At 61.4% G+C, this 14,276-nt stretch overlaps 2 protein-coding genes across 2 annotated transcripts; both read left to right on the top strand.

The window, feature by feature from the left end:
• Positions 1-2,968: 2,968 nt before the first annotated feature.
• Positions 2,969-4,319, top strand: UTF1 (undifferentiated embryonic cell transcription factor 1). The gene is made up of 2 exons (XM_033208465.1): positions 2,969-3,601; positions 3,729-4,319. Exons 1-2 carry the CDS (start codon positions 3,052-3,054, stop codon positions 4,202-4,204), a joined length of 1,026 nt encoding a protein of 341 aa, XP_033064356.1. The 5' UTR covers positions 2,969-3,051; the 3' UTR covers positions 4,205-4,319.
• A 4,772-nt stretch (positions 4,320-9,091) lies between these two features.
• On the top strand, positions 9,092-13,500 carry VENTX (VENT homeobox). Its single transcript, XM_033208612.1, has 3 exons — positions 9,092-11,145; positions 12,703-12,863; positions 12,945-13,500. The coding sequence occupies exons 1-3, from the start codon at positions 10,908-10,910 to the stop codon at positions 13,323-13,325; spliced, it is 780 nt and encodes a 259-aa protein (XP_033064503.1). The 5' UTR covers positions 9,092-10,907; the 3' UTR covers positions 13,326-13,500.
• The last annotated feature ends 776 nt before the right edge of the window (positions 13,501-14,276 follow it).

Here is a 14,276-nt window from a genome sequence, read left to right as displayed (position 1 = left end):
GGCGGAATCACAGAAACTGTGACAAGCGACCCTGACGCAGCTGGGTGACACCACCTCGCTGACGGGAGCGGAGACGGGCCGACCTCAGTAACAGGGGAAACCAAGACAAGGCCGAGGACCACACACAGACACCGTGCTCTGGCAGCAAACCTGCTTCTCAGAGGGACGTGGTCAGCAATTCTGAAGCCACCTTCCACGCACCTCAGGGCTGACAATGAATCAGTGCAGGAGCCGGGCCTCCCCATGTCCAAGAAAGCAGTTCCAGAAAAGCAAGTCGGGAGGCGAGAAGGAGCCAACCGCACAGGATGAGGGTCAGAGGTCGCGTGAACTCATGTGTATCCTAATGATGGTCACACGTGCATGCACGGCCAGCCCACGTCATACACGTCCTGGCTCTGTCCCAGACGGAGTCACGGCGGGCTGTGCTGTGCACTGCGGCTGCCACTGCGGGCTGGACCGTCTGTGCTGAGGTCTTGTGCAGCATCATCTCTGATCATGCTCCTAGCACCCCCAACCCTCAGTTATTAAAAATCTTTCTAGTTTGTTTGTTTGTTTTTTGAGGCAGAGTCTCCCTCCATCACCTAGGCTGGAGTGCAGTGGTGCAATCTTGGCTCACTGCAACCTCCGCCTCCTGGGTTCAAGCAATTCTTCTGCCTCAGCTTCCTGAGTAACTGGGCCTACCAGGCACGTGCTACCACGCCCGGCTAATTTTTTGTATTTTTAGTAGAGACAGGGTTTCACCAAGTTAGCCAGGATGGTCTCAATCTCCTGACCTCATAATCTGCCCGCCTCGGCCTCCCAAAGTGCTGGGACTATAGGCTTGAGTCACCACACTTGGCTTTTTTTTTTTTTGAGATCCCCTCCCAGGTTCAAGCAATTCTCCTGCCTCAGCCTCCCTAGAAGCTGGGATCACAGGCGCACAACCAACACCTTGCTAATTTTTGTATTTTTAGCAGAGACGGGGTTTCACCATGTTGGCCAGGCTGGTCTCAAATTCCTGACCTCAGGTGATCCTCCCGGTCTCCCAAAGTGCTGGGATTACAGCCACCATGCCTACCACCCCCCTTTTCTTTTTTTTTGCTTTAAGACAGAGTCTTGCCCTGTCACCTAGGCTGGAGTGCAGTGGGGTGATCATGGTACACTGCAGGCTTAACCTCCTGAGCAAAAGGACATCCTCCCACCTCAGCCTCCCAAGTACCTGGAACTATAGGCACCTGCTACTACACTCGGTTATTTTTAATTTTTTGCAGAGATAGGGGTCTCACTATATTGCCCAGGTCAGTCTCAAACTCCTGGCCTCAGGAGATCTGCCCACCTCAGCCTCCCAAAGTGCTAGGAATACAGGTGTGGCCCACGTGTATGAATGCCTGGCCAGGAACCACAGATTTCTCGAGAAGAGTCTGAAAAGCTGATTCTAGAGCCAGGGTCGGCAAAGGACCAGATGAGGCAGGAGCATCCTGTAGTGCCAGGGAGCTGGGAGGGGGGTTTCAAAAGGACACAGGAAGAGAGAAGAGGTGAGAAGAGTTTCAGTGGCCAAAGTGGGAACAATCTGAGCAAACATAAATAAAAGCCGGGTACAGGGGCTCACGCCTGTAATCTCAGCACGCTGGGAGGCCCAGGCAGGAGGATCATTTGAGCCCAGGAGTTCAAGCCGAGCCTGTGCAACATAGCAAGACCCTGTCCTTACAAAAAGTAAAAAAAAAAAAAAAAACAACTAGCTGGGTGTGGTGGTGCACACATGTAGCCCCAGCTACCGAGGAAGCTGAGGCTGGAGGATCAGCTGGGCCCAAGATTTCAAAGCTACAGTGATCTGTGATTGGGCCACTGCACTCCAGCTTGAGTGACAGAACGAGACCCCATCTGTAAAAAAGAACAAAAACAAACAGAATTTTTAAAATAAATAAATAATAACAGCACCAGGTTATGACCTAAGGGATAAAATAAATACACACGAGCCCACACTGTAGAAATAAATGAGTAGATAAATCAACAGGCGAGAGACAAACCTCCTTACAGAAGAATCCCAGAAAATACAGACACCCCTCCAGGAGGTGGGGCCTAATTCCTCTCCCCATGAGTTGGGGATGGACCGAGGTATTGGATACCAGTGACCAGAGCAGGGATGGAACGGCGGTCGCTGAGGAGTGCAAGACTGACAGTCCCCACCTAAGCACGGAGCGGACCTCACCGGTGCTGAGCCACCGGATAGGAGGGCGAGACCCCACCCCTGCACCTTCCTTCCAAAAACCCACCACCCCAGTCCGATCCCAGGAAGACACCAGGCAAACCCAAGTCGAGGAACATTCAACAAAACACCTGGCCCGTCCTCAACCGTGTCGAGGACGCAAGAAGCTGCCACGGCCCAGAGGAGACCCAGGAGACAGAAGGACTCGGCGCCGTGCGGCGAAGAGGAAGAGCATTTAATAGGAAGAGGATTTCCCCCTCCCGGGATCCTGGCTGCAGACGCGCTCCAGATGGAAGAAGTTCAGATTTAAAAAGTTCCTTCTGCAGAGCCCGTGAATTCCGACACCCATTCCCGCGGCTGGCGTGGCTTCTCCTCCCACCCAGTCCTCGGGGCCCCTCGCGTGCAGGTGCTGAGCCCGGGGGGGGGGGGGGGGCAGCACTGGGGTCCGGACAAGGGGGCGCCAGCGCCTTCCGGAGCGGGAGGGGCTCCGCACACACCTCGACGGGGGCGGGGGGAGGCTCGGCACAGGCTAAAAACGAACGGGGTCGGCACAGGCTAAAAACGAACGGGGCTCAGGCATCGCAGCACCTCGGTTAAACGCCTTTAAGGACAGAACCACTGCGGACTCTGTTTCCGACCGAAGCCAGGCTTTGCTCTGTCTTCCCGGCCGCGGCGCCAGGACAGACCCCTTAGGACCCGGCGGGCGGGCGGGGCGGGGCGCGCTGGGGGGGCGGGGGCGGTGGGAGGGCCGTGTAGACCCGGCTCGGAGGGCTGGACTGCGGCGCAGGATGCTCAGAACGCGTGTGGGCGGCCCGGGCGGCGTCTGACCCCCTCTCCATCTTCGCGCGTCGCGCCCCGGCCCAGGGATGCTGCTGCGGCCCCGCAGGCCGCCCCCGCTCGCGCCCCCCGCGCCGCCGTCGCCCACCAGCCCCGACCCCGAGCCGCGGCCGCCCGGAGACGTCCCGGGGACCCCGCCCCGGAGGCCCGCCTCGCCCAGCGCGCTGGGGGAACTGGGGTTGCCAGTGTCCCCGGGCTCGGCGCAGCGCACGCCCTGGAGCGCCCAGGAGACGGAGCTGCTGCTGGGGACGCTGCTGCAACCGGCCGTGTGGCGCGCGCTGCTCCTGGACCGCCGCCAGGCCCTGCCCACCTACCGCCGCGTGTCGGCCGCGCTGGCCCGGCAGCAGGTGCGCCGCACCCCCGCGCAGTGTCGCCGCCGCTACAAGTTCCTCAAGGACAAGTTTCGCGAGGCGCACGGCCAGCCGCCCGGGCCCTTCGACGAGCAGATCCGAAAGCTCATGGGGCTGCTGGGCGACAACGGGCGCAAACGGCCTCGCCGCCGCTCCCCCGGGTCTGGGCGCCCCCAGCGCGGCCGCCGCCCGGCCTCCAACGCACACGCGCCAGCTCCGGCCGAACCAGGTAAGCGGGGGTCTGGGGGGCCGGATGGGGCCGAGGGCTGCGGAGGGACCGGGGGCGGCCGAGGGCTGCGGGGGAGGGGCGGGCGCGACCCCCAATCCCCGCCCGACCGCCCTCTCCGCGATCCCAGACGCCACTCCGCTGCCCACCGCCCGCGACCCCGACGCGGACCCCGCCTGGACGCTCCGCTTCAGCCCGTCCCCGCCGAAGTCTGCGGACACCTCCCGCACCCCCAGATCCCCGCCAGCCCCCGCCCCGACCGCCCTCGCCGCCTGCATCCCCGAGGACCGCACACCCGTCCGCGGCCCGGGGTCCCCGCCGCCGCCCCCGGCCCGTGAAGACCCCGACTCGCCGCCCGGCCGCCCCGAGGACTGCGCGCCCCCTCCGGCCGCGCCCCCGTCGCTGAACACCGCCCTGCTGCAGACCCTGGGGCACCTGGGCGACATCGCGAACATCCTGGGCCCGCTGCGCGACCAGCTGCTGACCTTGAACCAGCACGTGGAGCAGCTGCGCGGCGCCTTCGACCAGACAGTGTCCCTGGCCGTGGGCTTCATTCTGGGCAGCGCGGCCGCCGAGCGAGGGGTCCTCAGGGACCCGTGCCAGTGAGTCCCGGCTACGGCCATACTTCCCTCTCCAGGCCGAGGCCCCTCCGCCCTGACCCCTCCTGCTGCCTTCCCACCCCCGCTCCTGGGTACGTTCAATAAAAAGATTGTTTTCCTAGTCTCCGGGCTGTGTAGGAGTGCGGGTCTCGAGGCGGGGAGGGAGTGGCGCCCAGAAGGGTAGAGTTGCAACGCTCTCATCACAGAGAGGGGCTCCCACTCGCTCCTGAGGTGTGGACAGAGCTCCGTGGGACGCATCCAGATGTAGGCTCAGGACTCCAGGCTCGAGGGAGGTGGGCGTGGTGCTTTCTGCCGGGTCCTGGTTACACACTCGCTTCTCAGGGCTACGCCAGACTCTCCCTGCCCCTCCTGGGGAGCCCCACTGAGTAAAACGGAGGGGGAGGGTTAGTTCCGCTGGGGGTCCGTAGAAAAACTGAGGCTGACCCCCGTCTTGACTCAGTGTAGGGATGGGGGTTAGAGTGGCGGCCTCCACACTGCCCAGCAGAGAACCCCCTTTGACCCAGGAGTAGTTTGGGGCATTCCCAAGGTCCTCCCATAGCCTTGGGCAGTCTGGAACCACTTGGCTGAACTCTCCCAGGTCCAGGGAAATAAAAGAGGAAGAGGAGCCACACAGCTCCAGGGAGAATGCTGGTTTTGTCTCCAGGGAGGTGGCTGTGGTCTGGGTGGGCCCAGGGAGGCCCTGAGCGGCTGTGGTGTGATCCCAATGGGCAGGGCCCTTGCAATTTTGAGAAAACCGAAGCAAACCTGCCCAGGAAGCAATTTCCAAGTAGCAATGCAGGGCCCCACCCTGGACACCTGAGTCAGAAGGGGGATTGGGTGGAGCCGGAGATACAAATGTAGCCTGTAGGAGTTCCGCTGGCATAACAATACCTGCAAATTAGCGGGCCCATCCAGAAAGACAAGTGGCTTGCCCAGGGCTATGCAACTAAATGGGGCTGGGGGTCCCCACTGGCCTAGCACCCAACAGTCCTGAGGGGTTCCCTGTGGGTGGTAGGGTTGCAGCCCCTCCCACACATGCCTTTCTGGGGATCGGGAAGAATAGGTCCCGCTACTGCTAATGGCAGCTCCTGGGAAATGAACGGCTTGCCCAGGTCTGAGGGAAGGCCTGTGAGGCCACGCCTGCAAGAACTGACTGCAAGCCTCACCTCATTTAAGACACTGAGGCACCGGATGTTGTGGTTCAGCCTGTAATCCTAACACTGGGAGGCTGAGGCGGGTGGATTGCCTGAGCTCAGGAGTTCGAGACCAGCCTGGGCAACACGGTGCACCCCCATCTCTACTAAAAATACAAAAATTAGCTGGGCATAGTGGCACATGCCTGTAGTCCCAGCTACTCAGGAGGCTGAGGCAGGAGAATTGAATTGCTTGAACCCAGGAAGCGGAGGCTGCAGTGAACTGAGATTGCGCCACTGCACTCCAGCCTGGGCGACACAGAAGTCTGTCTCAAAAAAACAAAAACAAAAACACACTCTGAGGCCAGACGCGGTGGCTCACGTCTGTAATCCCAGGTCTTTGGAAAGCCAGAGGCGGGCAGATCACTAACGAGGTCAGGAGTTTGAGACCAGCCTGACCAACATGGTGAAACTCCATCTCTAGTAAAAATACAAAAATTAGTCAGGCGTGGTGGCATAAGCCTGTAATTCCAACTACTCAGGAGGCTGAGGCAGGAGAATCACTTGAACCCGGGAGGCGGAGGATTACACTGCACTGCAGCCTGGAGGTCAGAGCAAGACTCCGTCTCAAAAAAAAAAAAAAAAAAAAAGACACTCTAGGCCAGGCTCGGTGGCTCACGCCTATAATCCCAACACTGCGAGGCCTGGGCGGAAGGATCACCTTGAGCTCAGGCGTTCCAAACCAGCCTGGGCAACATGGTGAGACCACATCTCTGTTAAAAATCCAAAAAATAGCTGGGCATGGTGCCATGCACCTGTAGTTTCAACTATTCAGGGAAACAGGTGGGAAGACTGCTTCAGCACAAGAGGTCACGGCTGCAGTGAGCCCTGATTGTGTTACTGCAGTCCAGCCTGGGTGACAGGGAGAACCTGTCTCAAAAAAAGTAGTCTGGCATCAGCTCCACCCTGCTATGTCTCCTGAGAATCTCCAAACTGCTAACACCTGTTGGACGAGCCAAGCTTGCAAATATTCCCCTTCACATACACAGTCCCCAAAGGTCAGAGTCACAGGCTGGGGCCACAGTGGGGTCTGAAACAGAGCTTAGGTGCACCCTACATGACCCTGTCACTCCAGAAGCTTATGCCTGACCGCAAGCCCAGGTCCAGACAGCCACATCCCAGCAAACACACGAACACTCTAAAGTTGGGGGCTGTGCCTCTCTATCACTTGGGGTTACTGGACACTCGGCCCTGGAGGAAGGACCCATGTCTGGATTGGAGCCATTTAGGGGCACCAAGCAGAATTCATTTGCCTTCCTGCTCAGGTAGTGGGCCGGGAGCCAAGTGCTGTGATCCTCCTGAGCCCGGTATCAGAATAATTAATCTGAACATGCAGCCCCAGACCTCTAATGCTTTCTAATCTGGTGCAGGGAGTATATTTTGGCTGTTTAAATCAATCTAGGGGCTGGATGCGGTGGCTCATGCCTGTAATCCCAGCACTTTGCGGGGCTGAGGCAGGAGAATTACTTGAGCTCAGGAGTTTGAGACCAGCCTGGGCAACATGACAAAACTCCATCTCCGCAAAAAATACAAAAATTAACTGGGCATGGTGGCACGCACCTGTAGTCCCAGCTTCACTGGAGGCTCAGGCAGGAGGATCACTTGGGCCCTGGAGGTCAAGGCTGCAGTGAGCTGTGATCACATGAGGCACTCTGGCCTGGGCAACAGTGAAAGCTTGTCTCCAAAATAATTAACTCGCTCTGCGGGCGTGGCAGGATTAGCCTCCTGTGTGCTGTTTAACAGTGTCTGAGCACAGTTGGCTTAGCGCTTCTTTTTGTTTGTTTGTTTGTTTGTTTTTTTAGACAGAGTCTTGCTCTTGTTGCCCAGGCTAGAGTGCAATGGTGCAATCTTGGCTCACCACAACCTCCGCCTCCCAGGTTCAGGCGATTCTCCTGCCTCAGCCTCCTGAGTAGCTGGGATTACAGGCGTGTGTCACCACCTCTGGCTAATTTTGTATTTTTAGTAGAGATGGGGTTTCCCCATGTTGGTCAGGCTGGTCTGGAACTCCTGACCTCAGGTGACCCACTCATCACAGCCTCCCAAAGTGCTGGGATTACAGGCATGAGCTCCCGCGCCTGGCCCTTAACATTTCTTTAGCCCCCAGGCACCAGACCAGCACCACTTCCTAGTGGACAAGCGAAGGGGAGTGAGGAGCGGGGAGTGTGGGGGTGTTGGGGAATGGGGACATGGGGGTGTCAGGGAGGGGGGCGTGGGGTGTCGGAGAGGGGGGCGTGGGGATGTCGGGGATGGGGGCATGGAGGTGTAGTGGAGGGGGTTTGGGGGTGTGGGGAGTGGGGAGCATGGATATGTAGCAGTGGGGGAGATTGGGGTGTCGGGGAGGGGGAGCTTGGGGTGTCGGGAGTGGGGCAGTGGATGTGTAGGGCAGGGGGCGTGGGGGTGTGGGGGAGAGGGGCGCATGGAGGTGGGGGCATGGGGGTATCGGGGAGAGGGGCACGTGGGGTGCCAGGGAGGGGGATGTGGGGGTGTCTAGAGGAGAGCGTGGATGTCTAGGGGAGGGTGAAGAGGGTGGGTGTCGCGGAGGAGGAAGCGTAGGATGTCTGGGGGAGTGGGGAGCACGGATGTCCCAGGAGAGGAGGAAGCGTGAGGGTGTTGGGGACGGGGGAGCGCGGGGGTGTCGGAAGAGGGCACGTGAGGGTGTCAGGGAGGCCGAGGCCGCGGGAGTGGGTGTTGGGGAGGGATTGGGATCTCCCCCTCAGGGGGTCTCAGAGTGCTCGGAGGAGGCTTGGGGGAGTCATAACGGGGCCGGCGGGAGCAGGGCGGTCTGGAACCGGCGGCAGCACGCGCTAGGTCCGGTGCCAGTCCTCAGGCCGTGGACTCGGGGGGAGCCCGTTTCGGGAACTAGCTGGGCTCCGGGCTGTGCGTGGGGGCGGGGCTGCCAGCCTGGGAGTGACACGGGACTTCCCTGCCCAGCGCAACGCGGCCTGGACCCCGAGGGTGGGGAATGGGGCGACGCCCGCGGGGACCACGCTGTGAGGCGTGCGGGGCGCAATTCTCGGGGCTGGGCTGCCCCAGGGGCTGGGAGGGAGGCGGCGGAGGGGCGCCCAAGTCTCCTACCCATGGCGGCGCATCAGGACGCGTCCCAGAGCTGGGGACGGACGGAGGCTCCGAGGCGGAGGCTCTGGTGACCCCAGACCTGGGCTAGAGCGGCCTCCGCGGGCCCTGGAGTGAGGGTGGAGGGAGAGGCCCGGGCTGCAGGAGGCGGGGGGGCCTGAGCCACGGCGGTGGGGCCACTCGCCAGGGAAGAGGGGCCACCCAAGCCGCAGCAAGGGTCTGGGGTGGGACCCAGGACAGAGGGGCTGTCTGACCCTGCTGTGCGAAGGTGAGGTTGCCTTCGGACTTGGCGGGGTCGGAGGGGGCGGTTCAGGTGGAGGTGGTGCGGGGGAGCTGGGAAACTGGCGGGAGGAGCTCTATGCAGAGCTGGGGGTGGGGGGGCTGAACCACGTGCAGAAGGTGGCTGAGACCCCGGGGCCCGGGCCTTCGGAAATTAGAAATGGAGAAATGGAAGGCTGGGTGCTGGCGTTTCACAAATCCATGCTCGTGGTTTCCTGTTTATGTAAGGGATGCTTCTGGGCCTTTTCCCGGCCTGTCGAAAGTTCTGTGTGTGTGTTTGGGGGGCGGGGTGGGAGGTGAGGGTGTGCTGGGTTTTGCTCCACTTTGAGGCACCGCCCCGCCGGAGCCCCCACCCTCACGGCCTCTGCTCCCAGGTGGCAGGGCCGCCCCCACTGCGGGAGGGCTGGGTACCTGCCTCGTGGGGCATCCTCGGGGCCAGCCCTGTGGCCGTAGGCATCTGGGCCCTCGCTGCCCCTGGCCGGAACACTCTGCTGGTCCTGTGCAGTGGCTCAAATCCCCTCTACCCGGGGTGACCCGGTCTCTCCGGAGATGAAGTGGGGAGGGGGTCTAGGCCGCCTTCCTGGCCCCCCAGCCCTCCTGGTTTTACCCCCGAGGCCACGTCCAAAGCCCCCACCCCTGCCAGCCTCCCCCTTGAGGGCCCAGTGACCTAACTGGGCCAGCAGGGTCCGAGGAAGACCAGGGTCAGCGGCGGCCCGGTCCGTTCCCCGACCCCGTCACCTGTGACCCACCTGTTCCCCGCTGAGGTCCCGCCCCAGCGCCCGCCTCCCGGGCTCCTCCCTCTTTTCTCAGCCGGGGAGGCGCGGATAGCTGGGTTGGCGTAACCGTGGGGCGAGGCCCGCGGGTCTTTCCGATTTCGGGGAGCGGGGTGGGCGCTGAGGCAACCGCGGTCAGGACCTGGCAGGGAGTCGGGGCTGCTCCCTGGACCCCGTCTGCGCCTAAACCCCGCATGCCTTCGGGGGCCGGACCTGCGCCTGCGCCTAACCCCGGCCGCCGGAGACGCCGTGCGGACCCCAAGCCAGTGCGCGGAAGACACCGTCCTACCCTCGGCTTGGGCGCAGCGCGAGTCCGTGTGTCCCGGCGCGCGGGGAGCTGGTCCGAGGTCGGACGGAACGCTCGCGGCGTGGCTGCCTCCCACCCGGCCACTTCGGTCCCCGCGCCCGCCCCACCCCGACGGCGCAGGCGACCTGGGGACGCCCAGGAGGCGGAGACGCAAACAGCTCGGGACTGAGGTTCGTGGGAGCAGCGGCCGCGCGTCGCGATGACCGTCCCGGGAGCCCGTGCTCAGGGCGTCCCCGTGAGGTTTGGGCTCCACAGTCCCCGGGGGCTCTGCCCCCGCCCTGGCCACAGTGGGGACAGCCCGGCTTGGCGGGGACGCGCCAGTCCCGCAGCCGAAGCGGAGTTCCTACCCCGCCGCGCGAGGCAGTGGCTCCGGCCCTTCCAGCTCCGGATGGGGTCAGGGAGCCGCCCGCGCGCGCATGCGGAGACTGCTGCGACGGCCCCGGGAGTGAGTCCCCCAGAGGTGCCGGGTTAGGGCTGGAAGCGGACGAGTGCCCCGAGAGGCCCCCCGACATTCCCGTCCTCGCGCGCCGCTCCCCGAGCCCTCCGCGTCTCCCCCGGAAAGCGTCCCTCGGCTCCTGCGCGACCGCACAGCCTGGACGCAGCGCACGCGGGCACCGGCTGAGTCCGCCCTGACTCTCCCAGCCTGAAGCCTGCTCGCCCTCGGGTGTCCGGGCTGGGCACAGGCGCCAGCGTCCCCCTGGAGAGGAGAGGTCGCCCAGCACCGCTCAGGACAGGCCCGAGTGGGAGCGGGACCCTCCTACCTTCCAGCAGCCTCGGCCCGCGGGATGGGGGTTGGGAGAGATGAAAGGAGGTGACCGATCCCGAACCGTCACCTCTCCATTAACCAGGGCCCGCAGCCCCGCCCCTCCCCCAGACATCGAGGAGCCGGGGAGGTGTGAATGGTCTCCTTTGTGCCTCTGAATCGAAGGCAATTAGGCCCTGCTTATCTGGGCATTAGCCGTGTATGCAAAGCGGGCTCCCGCCCCCTCCTCCCGGGCTTATAAACGCCGCCGCCCGGCGAGGCCGGAGGTGGATCCTGCGCCTGGCCAGCCCCACCCGTCCTTCCCTCCGGCCCACCTGACCGCCATGCGCCTCTCCTCCCCACCTCGTGGCCAGCAGCGGCCCTCTAGCTTTGGCTCTGTGGACTGGCTCTCCCAGAGCAGCTGCTCAGGGTTGACCCACACCCCCAGGCCTGCCGACGTCTCCCCGGGGAGCCTCCCTGGCCCGGGCCAGATATCCGGCGCCCGGGAGCCCCCTCAGGCCATCGGCATCAAGGAGGCCGCCACGTCCTCAAATCTGCCTGCGCCGGAGAGGACCGTGGCTGGTAGGTCCGGGTCGGGGGTCCCTTCCTTCCCAGGTGGAGATGGGAGTGGGGGAGAGGCCAGGAGCCCGGCGGCTGAACTCCCCGCGGTGCGGTGCGGACGAGGTCAGGGCCGGGGGCGTTTCCACGAGGGCCGGCGGAGGCCTTGCCTGCGCCTCACTGGAGCGCAGCTTCCCTCGAAACCAAGGCCTTGACGGGGATTTTCTCTCCTTGAGCCCCCGGTGGGCTCCTCTGCCTCCCTTGTCACCCCGTTCCTCAGCCGTGTCCCTGTCCCCCACCCCGGCCTGGTGCCGAGGGACCGTCCAAGGGGTCCCTGTCCGCACCTCTCTGCCCTGATTCCGGACGCTCACCGAAACACAGCGCGGCCGTGGGCAGCTGTGCCCCTGGTGTTCCAGCCCCGCAACCATGGGGACCCAGTTCCGGGAGTCCCCACGATTTGCCAACCCCCCCCCCCCCCCGCCCCCAGCAAAGCCGGTGCCTGCTCAGCATCTATGCTCAAGCCCATTTCAGGCCACCTGGAGCACAGCTGTCTTTTCAAGAGCCTGCAGGTTTGCTGTAGGGGTGGCGGTGACCTGGTGCCTGCAGAAATTCTGAAGTTCGGTCTGTGGCCGCCGAGATGCTCTGTTGTCTGCTGAGAACAAAGGTTCTCCGCGTTTGTATTTTAGTCTTTGTAACATCGTTGCCACTTTTAGGTTTAAGGTAGTACTTGATCAAAAGTGGGGTTAACATTGTAAATTTTCATTTTTAAAAATTTGACTGATCCTTATGGAGTAACTTTGTACTTCAGGGAAATGAAAATTTAAATGTATTCTCCCCAGCTAGCTATCCTGCCCCACGCCAACCCCCTTCCTGATCCCAGTTCTACAGCCCTTCCCGCCACAAGGCATTTGCTTTTCGGGTCCACCATGTGCTTTCAGGCTAAGGTGAAGACAGATTTTGTAAAATACGCTTCCTTCCGCAGAAACTCCAGTGAGCATTTTCGTCAGACTTGCATTAAATGTTGAGCTCGTTTCGCCACGTTGGTCTCCTTCCTGGGACCCAGACCACAGACCACCTTGTGGGGTTGTTTAGTGCCAGCCCCCATTCCTTAACGTAGAAATTAGAAAACAGACTTGACCAAGATGGGCCTGGGGATTAACTGAGCTGGGCTCTGCTGGCTGAGGAGCCGGAGCCCAGGACAGGGACCGAGTTCCCTGGGTGGGTCCCCAGGCCTTTGCATGTAATGGACTCTACCTTACCTGCCTGGAAGTCTGCAGGAAGGGCCTCCTGGGAACCGGCTTCTGGAAGGGAAGTGTGGGATGGGGCCGAACTGAGTGAGCTGAGCCAGCTGAGCGGAGGGCAGGCCCAAGCTGCTGGTAGCGTTCCCCCCTCCCCTGAGTCACCTCTCTGAGCCCCTTTCCGCACGTGACCTGGAGGCAGCGGCAGGGCTGCTGGTCACTGTCAGGTGAGAAGATCTGCCCTGCCCAGCCCCCAACGTGGCTGTCTTCCCCTGTTACCCGTGGGCAGGGCTTGCCCCATGGGGTGGCAGGCTCAGCCAAATGCTCTTACTCTCTATGCCAGGGTTGAGTAAGGGGCCAAATACCTTGCGGGTCCCCCGTGCCCGCACAGCCTTCACCACGGAGCAGGTCCGCACCTTGGAGGGCGTCTTCCAGCACCACCAGTACCTGAGCCCTCTTGAGCGGAAGAGGCTGGCCAGGGAGATGCAGCTCTCAGAGGTCCAGGTGAGGCGAGCAGGGCTGGGGTAGGCAAGGGTGGGCCAGTGGCCTAGTCTCACCCCTGCTCTGATTTTGGTTTTCCTGCAGATAAAAACCTGGTTTCAGAATCGCCGGATGAAACACAAACGGCAAATGCAAGAACCGCCGCCGCACAGCCCCTTCTCGGGGTCTCTCCACATGCCCCCAGCTTTGCACTCACCGTCTTCTGGCCTTGCCAGTGGCCTGCAGCTGCTGTGCCCTTGGGCACCCCTGCCTGGGCCCCAGGCTCTGACGCTGCCCCCTGGCTCCTTCTGGGGTCTCTGCCAAGTGGAACAAGAGTCCTTGGCCTCTGCGGGGGCTTCCTGCTGCAGGCAACCTCTGGCGTACCAGCCCCCAACCCCAGGAAGTGGCCTGCCTACGCCGGGACCAGCCCTGTCCACGGGGCCCTGGGGCCTGTGTGCTCTGCCAGAGACAGGGGACGCCTTTTGAGGAAGCGCCTCTGACTCCCTCCCACATTCACAGTCCACAGTCTTGCTGATTGCACCTGGCTCCTACCTGGAGGACTCAGCTGTTCTGTTTACATCGTGGTGGCGCCTCTCACCCTGACCACACAAAGATTCTGGAGATTTCTGGAGAATAGATATATATGTATGTATGTATCTGTCTATCTTTCTCTCTCTCTCTCTGTGTGTGTGTGTGTGTGTGTGTTGTGTGTGTGTATATATATATATATATTTTTTTTTTTTTTTTTTTTTTTTTTTTAAGACAGAGTCTTGCTCTGTCACCCAGGCTGGAGTGCAGTGGTGCGATCTTGGCTCATTGCACCTCCACCTTCTGGGTTCAAGCGATTCTCCAGCCTCAGCCTCCTGAGTAGCTGGGATTACAGACACACGCCACCACGCCCAGCTAATTTTTTCTATTTTTAGTAGAAACGGGATTTCACCATGTTATCCAGGCTTGTCTTGAACTCCTGACCACGTGATCCGCCCGCCTTGGCCTCCCAAAGTGCTGGGATTACAGGCATGAGCCACCATGCCCGGCCCTGAGAATATATTTATTAAAGCCACCTCTTCACTGAAAGTTACCAAAAGGGTCGGTTTAGGAAGTAAACGAAGGGTCAGTGAACAGAGTCAGATGCGGAAGTGGGCTTGTCATGGGTAGGGCTTTCAGCGTACGATAAAAGGATCATTTGTTTTTAAAAAAGTGTTGGAAAAACTGGTTTTCCAGTTGGAAACAGTAAAGGTTGTAAGCTTTGTGTGTAAAAAAGAAAACCAAGAAGGATTGGAAGGGAATGCAGCTGTCGTGTTTACAGCCTTGTGGTTCAAGTCCCTCTTAACAAGAACTCCAAAGCTGGAAAGCAGGAGGGAACAGGTGAAAATGAAGGCCGGGATGCTGGGGCCCTGCAGTGCGCTCTGGGCCGTGTGTGAGCCGGGACTGCCC

The sequence above is a fragment of the Trachypithecus francoisi genome, unplaced genomic scaffold (assembly GCF_009764315.1).
Source record: "Trachypithecus francoisi isolate TF-2019V2 unplaced genomic scaffold, Tfra_2.0 Lachesis_group9, whole genome shotgun sequence".
Lineage (NCBI taxonomy): Eukaryota > Metazoa > Chordata > Mammalia > Primates > Cercopithecidae > Trachypithecus > Trachypithecus francoisi.
The sequence above is the reverse complement of the archived record's forward strand: the minus strand, read 5'-3'. Positions and strand labels throughout refer to the sequence as shown.